This window comes from Pteropus alecto, unplaced genomic scaffold (genome assembly GCF_000325575.1).
Source record: "Pteropus alecto unplaced genomic scaffold, ASM32557v1 scaffold7, whole genome shotgun sequence".
In the NCBI taxonomy this organism is placed as follows: domain Eukaryota; kingdom Metazoa; phylum Chordata; class Mammalia; order Chiroptera; family Pteropodidae; genus Pteropus; species Pteropus alecto.
Genome location: NW_006494614.1, coordinates 44,654,961 through 44,662,771, shown reverse-complemented (window position 1 = coordinate 44,662,771; position 7,811 = coordinate 44,654,961). Strand labels below are relative to the sequence as shown.

Here is a 7,811-nt window from a genome sequence, read left to right as displayed (position 1 = left end):
AACCTGTAGGTACTTTCTGAGGCCTTGGCTTCCTTTCCATCTCTATGTTTGTCCTTTCCAGCATTTTTCTTGTCATTTCCGTCTTTATTTCCTTTCACCCCCATGAGGTTTTTAAATGGTACATGTCAGCCAAAGAACTCTATAATTCTGATTGAAAAGAGTAATTGAAGAGAGGAAATTAAAATTACCTAAGTAGACTAATCAGTATGAAATTCTAAACTAACTTTCTCTTTCAATAACACTTCGATCATAATTATCCCTGTATTTATTCGGTTTTCTTTTTTTTCATTTTCTTTTCTACTTTCTTAACCGAAAGATAAACAGATGCTTAATTTTTGCTACACAAAGTGGTATGTTTGTGTCTTTGTTAGTTTAAAGAAAATGGAAATGTGTAAAAGCGAGTGATGTGGCCTTAATAAATATGCATGGTCCAATATACATTTTTGAGAAAGGAGGGAGGTTTTATGAATTTAATGTTTTTCCAATACACCTTAGAATCTGAATTTGGAATTTGAAATGTATTTATATTCATGAAATGAAATTTATATCAATAATTGGAAATTAAATAATTTTAACTTTTAGAACCCCGGATATGCTGGGCGCCAAGAACTACCAGAAAACTTAAAAATTCAGTTTAGAACGGTTGCTATGATGGTTCCTGATAGACAGGTATGCATTGGGATTTTAAAGCTGAGTATAATTTATGTTCTTAACTTGTTGTTTACTAAAGTTGTTGAAAAACCTCACTATATTAATTTTTCAGATCATTATGCGAGTTAAACTTGCAAGCTGTGGTTTTCTCGAAAATGTTATCTTGGCTCAAAAGTTTTATGTTCTTTATAAACTCTGTGAGGAGCAACTTACTAAGCAGGTAACTCTGTGTATTTTTTCTTCCCTTAGCCAGAGAACTTGTTTTTTTTACTTTACAATTTTAACTTGATAAGTGCTAATCAACGAGCTTAAAAAAATCTCATTGACTCTTTTCTAAAATGTATTTATAAAAAACTTTGACTCGTTGGTTACGTATTTTTAAAACCTTTCATTTTGGAATAATTATAGATTCAAAGGAAGTTGCAAAGAAATGTACAGAGGTCTCGTGTATTCTTCCTCTGCTTTCTGCAGTGTCGATGTTTTATGACTATAGTACGATAACAAAACCAGGAAATTGATATTGCTACAATTCACAGAGTTTAAGATTTCACCAACTATACATGCACTCATGTGTATGTGTTTGTGTATGCATGTGTTTCAGTGCAATTGTGTCACATGTGTAGATTCGTATAACCACCACCACAGTCAACATATGGAACTGTTTTATTACCACAAGGTTCCCTCATGCCACTCTTTTATAGCCACAGCCACTTCTCTCTCAAATCTCTAACTCCTTGAAGCCATTAATCTTTTCTCCATTTCTATAATTTTATTTCAAGAATGTCATGTAAATGAAATCACATAGTATAAAACCGTTTGGTTATACATTTTAATCTGTATCAGATCATCTTATTCTCAAAGATATTTAAAGTGTGAACACTGTATCATACAGCTTGATCTTTCCAATGGAATGATCATTTTTCAGTCAAAGGAAAAGTGGAAGAATTGAGCTAATAAAACTTTGCAGTTTAGCCCCTCCAAAACTACAGTATATATATATGTATCAAGAAGATCTACTTATATGTATATAGTGGGTCTACATTTAGAGCTTTTCAATTAAATAATCTTTTTTCCCTCTTTTCCCATCTTAGGTCCATTATGATTTTGGGTTGAGAAACATTTTATCTGTGTTGAGGACACTTGGATCTCAGAAAAGAGCCAGACCAGAAGATAGTGAATTAAGCACTGTCATGAGAGGACTAAGAGATATGAACCTTTCTAAATTGGTACCTTTCTTCTCTGAATTCACTTTTCTTTCAAGATTTTTTCTTTTTTCTTTATTTCATTTAACAATTTTTCTGTGCCTTATTTTATTTCATTTTTATTAAATTTATTGGGGGTGGCATTGGTTAATAAAATTACATAGGCTTCAAGTGTACAATTCAATAATACATCATCCGTATATTGCATTGTGTGTTCACCACTCAAAGTCAAATCTTCCATTGCCGTATATTTGACCCCCTTTACCCTAATCTACCTCCTCCCTTTCCCCTGCTTTCTTTCTACTTGGATGACAGGTGAGGGTTGGCTCACGTTAAGGCGTGAGCATTAATAATTGCTGGGACAATGGGTGTGTGAAGTAACCACTGTGCTTCCAGAAGGCTGAAAAACCATAGCCTTGTATGACCAACTTGGGCTGGAAATTCAACCTCTTGTCAGTTATGTGCTGTAAATCAGGCTTCATCAGTGGGCTTCGTATTAATGGTCTTTTACCATTGTTCATAATGTAATACATAATGTTAACAATTCATAATGTAAATATGATAATCTGGATTCGCAGGAAATCACAAGAACTTTTGGTTTTGTTTTTATATGATTAGCTTATATGTCTCTCCCAAAACATCAACATTATTTCTGTTTTCCGATATGCATTGAAAGTTTGCTGTGGAGATTATAATAGCTATTTCACTGCTTTCCTCCTTGTCACGATGATAGCCAGGTTGTTCTGAATTAGCTGATGGACAGGTTCATGTGGTATTTATTGTAGGGCCTTTCTAGCCTACATATTGTGTCCCTGCCCTGGGAGAACAAGGTTGAGGAATAAATGATTCTTAGGAAATTTGCATTCTAATTACAAGAGCTAACAATTTACATCTGTGTAGTTCATTAGTATTAGCCTTTGCAGGGGTATTGTCTTGTTTGAGTCTCACACCTACTCTGTGGGATATGGGTGGCTAATGTGCTTGTCGCCATTTTACTTATAAGGGAATCAAGACTCAGAGAGTTTGAAGAACCCATCCACAGTCACGGTCAGTTGAGAAGCTGTAACAAAAATCCATAGGACTTTCTGATGCCAAATTCTATGCTCTTTCAAGTACACTTCACTGCCCTTAAATAGTAGTATTCTTGAAACTCCTAGACAAGAATTCTAGAAACCATCAGGGAAACCCACCAAAATAAGGAGAAATCAGAAGTGATCAGCTGTTGGGAATGGGGTGATCTAGGCATTAAAGACATAGCTAATGAGGATGAGAATCAGTTTACTCATATCTACTGCTTATAAGAAGCCAGAACTCTGTTCTCATGGTTTTCCACCTGACATTGGATGAGGCAGTCATGCAGGATTATGGATATTTTTCTTATTTAAATGAAATATTAATATTCTATTCTCATGGGGTTGGGACTATTAATTGCATGTGTTTAAGGTTAATGTGTATGCCTGTCTGGGAGAAGCAGATCCTTCATATGATAAAGGAGTGAGATCAAACCTTGGAGCCGTAGACTATAGAAGACGTTAAATGCCAAGGAACTTTGGGTGCAATGCTATAGGTAAAGTGGATTCAGCGGTGGTGTTCAGGAGAAAATACTAGAGGATACAAGTCTGGTTAAGAGAGTAATAAATGATTCTCTAGCCATAAAATGGTAACTGCTATGTGTTTGCTAGCTGGTTGATAAACACATGTTGACTAGAGTAAATTTATTCTATGCCATCTTAGGTTGATGAAGATGAACCACTGTTCCTCAGCTTAATCAATGACCTGTTTCCAGGATTGCAACTGGATAGTAGTACTTATGCGGAACTACAAGCTGCAGTAGCCAACCAGGTCCGTATAGAAGGTTTGATTAACCATCCACCCTGGAACCTCAAACTTGTGCAGGTAAAGAAATTTTAATTTATTAGTAGTATAACGATAAGCGTGTGTTGTTAAAGATCACCGTGTGAAGAGAAGAACTCATGATATTAGTCTTACTTGATCTACATGTTGAAACTAAATTAAAGTGCATCAAAGCAAGAAGAGTCTTGTGAAAGAAACAGTTTGGATTTACCCTGCCTCACAGTAAACAAGTAGTAGTTTACTGAGGTTACTTCCACTTGGTGAGAAGGTTGGGTAACCAGAATTTCCAGAACAATTGAGAGGGGATATTAAGTTATAAAAACTGAGAGAGATGGAATGATCCAGTTGGCTTTTTGTGCCAATTTGGCAGTATTGTCCATGGCTGGGTGCCTTTGTGGGGAATGGAGCCTGAGGAATCTGGTAGTGTTACTTTGCTCCTACTTTGTGTGTAGACATGTTCACACACACCTACACTAAAACTTGAATCTTTATCTGCATTTCTTGGTGTCTTTGTATCACATTTCACCTGTTGTGACAACTACCCAATCACTTTATCAGCAGAGTCAAGAAGCTGTAGCAGAGACGCAGGATTAAATCTGTACAAGCTTGATGTTTTGGGGTTATTTTCCAGGGCTTTTGGAATATGAATGAGCTGAAATTGTGGAGAGTATTAAAAACTGCATTTGAAAAAAAAATTCTTATTTTAACTTAACTGTTTTTGCCAGATTATAAGAAGTGCAAGTATATGAAACATATCCAAATCTTGCAAGGAAATATTTATAGTTTAAAAGTTTAAGTATTTTTCATCATCCACGCATTGGAAACCATTAAAAATAAACTTTTTTAATTTCTAGGAAAACATTTTATATAGGCTATGCATACAGTATACTGAGTATTAAAATCCTAGTCATCTCAATGGGTGGGGACTAGAATATTGTATTCTTTTTTGATGTCAATAATATTACTCTTTAACAGAATGTTATGGCCAGCGCCTCTGTTGCTTTTAAAATATGGGTTAAGAACTCAAATTCTACCTCTGATTAGCTGTGAGACCTTTGACTTCTTACTTTTTTATTAAGAAAACAATAGACAGGATGTTGTGACACTGTCCATGTGCTTGGTGTGTCTCCTCGAATCTCTTTTACCTTTTCTATGTGTGATTCTAATACATTCAACTTCTGTATGATTCTAATACATTCACCCACATTCACCACTCCCTTTTGGAGAACTGGAGCCACTCTGTTGGCAGGCACAAAGAGCAGGCAGTGTCATGCCTAGGATTTTATTTCCCACCCACCTCCAACCAACAACTTCTTAGTTAAGGACTGATGGGTGATAGAGTAGGAAAGACAAGCTCCCCTGCTTCCTGATGGAACAAACACTGAGGTGACACATTCTAGAGTGTCCTGCAGGGCCAGTCTTAAGTCTACCTTCTACCGGATTTTGTCCTCAATCACACCTTGCTTGGCTTCTCCCCTTTCCTGTTCTGCTTCCCCCACCTTCTTATCAGTTTCTCCTGGGAGCACTCCCTGGATAAATCAACTTGCACAAGAATCCTCAACTCAAACTATGTTTCTGGGGAACCAGAAGGCGAATGTTTAACCTGCATCTTCCTGATGATGATTTGTGTCACGGCTTTCCACCACGAGGGGGCGGTATCATCACAATGCATGCCGAGAAAGAGGAAAATCTGCTCTCAAAACAAAATGTATCCGCAAAACAAAATCAAAAGGAATAGTAGTTTGAGAAGCAAAAACTAGATCCTGAATCAATTATTTCCAAAATGTAATTCAAGTTCCACATTGTCATTACCGTATCACTTACATCATTTTATAGTGTGGTGCTAATTTGCTATCCACATCTAATAAAACAAAAAAACCTCCACATTTTTTACATATTCTCATCTTTTAAGTAGTGAATTAGTTACTTTAATGAAGCGCTTATTAAAAACCTTTTATATTTCAATACACCACTTCTATGAATGTCAGCAAGAGACTTATAAGTTACATTTTTAAATTGATTTTTTCATTTCATTGCATAGTTATATGAGACATCGCTGGTACGTCATGGCTTGATGACTCTTGGGCCCAGTGGTTCAGGGAAGACAACTGTGATAACAATCCTGATGAAGGCATTAACAGAATGCGGCAGGCCTCATAGAGAAATGCGAATGAATCCAAAAGCTATTACTGCGCCTCAAATGTTTGGCAGACTGGACACTGCTACCAATGATTGGACAGATGGGATTTTTTCTACTCTGTGGAGAAAAACATTAAAAGCTAAAAAAGGTACACATAAGCTCTCCTTTGTGATCAATTTTTTCCTGGCAGTTTATTAATAATGGTTATTCGCTTAATTTTTTGTTTAATTTTTCACAGGTGAAAACATTTTCCTTATTTTAGATGGCCCTGTGGATGCCATTTGGATTGAGAACTTAAATTCTGTGTTGGACGACAATAAAACGCTCACGTTAGCTAATGGAGATCGCATCCCCATGTCCCCTAGTTGTAAGCTTTTGTTTGAGGTCCACAATATTGAGAACGCCTCTCCTGCCACAGTTTCTAGGATGGGCATGGTCTATATCAGCAGCTCTGCTCTCAGCTGGAAGCCGATATTACAGGTGGGGATGAGAGACCTGCAGAAGTGTGCTCAGTGTCTTTCAATGTTTCATTTTCTTCATAAACAGAGATTCTGTTTCTTTGCCGCAGGCATGGTTGAACAAGCGCACTACACAGGAAGCTTCTGTATTCCAAACTCTTTATGATAAAATATTTGAAGATATACATATATTTATGAAACTAAACCTCAGTCCAAAAATGCATCTCTTAGAGTGCAACTATATTGTGCAAGTAAGATTTTTTTTTTGTACTCTTGCTACTTAGAGTTGAGATTTTTTTTTCCCCACTAAGTTGCAATTTAGAGGCATCTGAAATAGAAAATTCGTGCAGTCCATAGAAATCTTATCATGTGGCTGTAAAGGCCTGAGACATTGGATTCCTAATAAAGAGCTTGTTAATGCTCTTACTACGATCTCTTTCTTATTTCCACTTCCCAGGAAGTTGTTATCAGGGGAAGAGGAATGAATGATCTTTCCCATTGTCAAGCTTAGCAACTTTCCAGAAAGTATGTCCAATAATGAGAGTAGACAACATAAATAAATAAAGCCGGCAGTGCAGAAAAGAACAAAAAATGAGCTGGTGGCAATCAGGAAAACTTGGATGGCAATCTGGGCTTTGCAAATTTCATACATATCACATGGGGAAACCTTTAAACAATTCTCCAAGTAGTTTATAGTATTTCTTTTTTCCATCCTCATTCCTTATTAGTCTTTAGAAAAAAGAAAAAAAAAAAAAACAGAACTAAGCACAGGTATTTAAGTGCTCACCTGATTCAAGTCTATAAGTGATCTCTCATTATCCATTCTAATGCTTTCATTAGTGTAAGGGACATCAGTCAGTGAGGATGGGTAGGTTAGAAATAATACATAAGGCTGAAATCAATGAATATTTAGCAATTGCTTTAAAATGCATAACATAAGTGTAAATCCTGTCTTGAAATAATTTTGTTTTGAAAGGCTGAGGATGTCTTACTGTAGATATATTTCTCTCTGATGTTGGCAGATGGCCAATATTTTAGGCTTTGCACAAGTAAATATTTTAGGCTTTACACAACTCTGTCTCAACCACTGAACTCTGCTCTTGTATGGCAAAAGCAGTCAGACACAATGCCTATGTGAATGAGTGTGACTCTATTGTCAAACAGGTGGCTGGCCCCTGGGCCACAGTTGCCTGAGCTCTGCAAAATGTCAAAAATAAGTAAAATCTTTGATCTAGAAAATTCGGAGTAACCGAACTTCAGAACCAGAATTTACTTTAGAAAACATCTAGTCTAGGCTTTTTGCTTTTCCAATCAGAAAACTGAAACTCAGAAAGTTTAGAGTCATGAGCAGGGAGTAAGTAGACACTAAACCTCCAGATTACCAGGTCACCATCCTTTCTGCTAGACCTTGCAGCCTGTCAAAGCAAACATGACTTTTCTTTTAAATGTTGATGGCCGTTGGGCAGTGATCAAGGATTATCTGGAGATATATTTCTTTTCTTTCCT

The 7,811-nt window shown here is 36.4% G+C and overlaps 1 protein-coding gene across 1 annotated transcript in view; it reads left to right on the top strand.

Annotated features, from left to right (window-relative positions):
• Positions 1 to 7,811, top strand: part of DNAH8 (dynein axonemal heavy chain 8) — a 307,121-nt gene that overhangs the window by 152,769 nt on the left and 146,541 nt on the right. Inside the window, exons 45-51 of the mRNA XM_006926591.3 lie at positions 583 to 669; positions 764 to 871; positions 1,743 to 1,877; positions 3,588 to 3,749; positions 5,749 to 5,995; positions 6,086 to 6,327; positions 6,416 to 6,556. Of these exons, the coding sequence (XP_006926653.1) occupies positions 583 to 669; positions 764 to 871; positions 1,743 to 1,877; positions 3,588 to 3,749; positions 5,749 to 5,995; positions 6,086 to 6,327; positions 6,416 to 6,556 (1,122 nt within the window). The remainder of the gene's footprint in view (positions 1 to 582; positions 670 to 763; positions 872 to 1,742; positions 1,878 to 3,587; positions 3,750 to 5,748; positions 5,996 to 6,085; positions 6,328 to 6,415; positions 6,557 to 7,811) is intronic.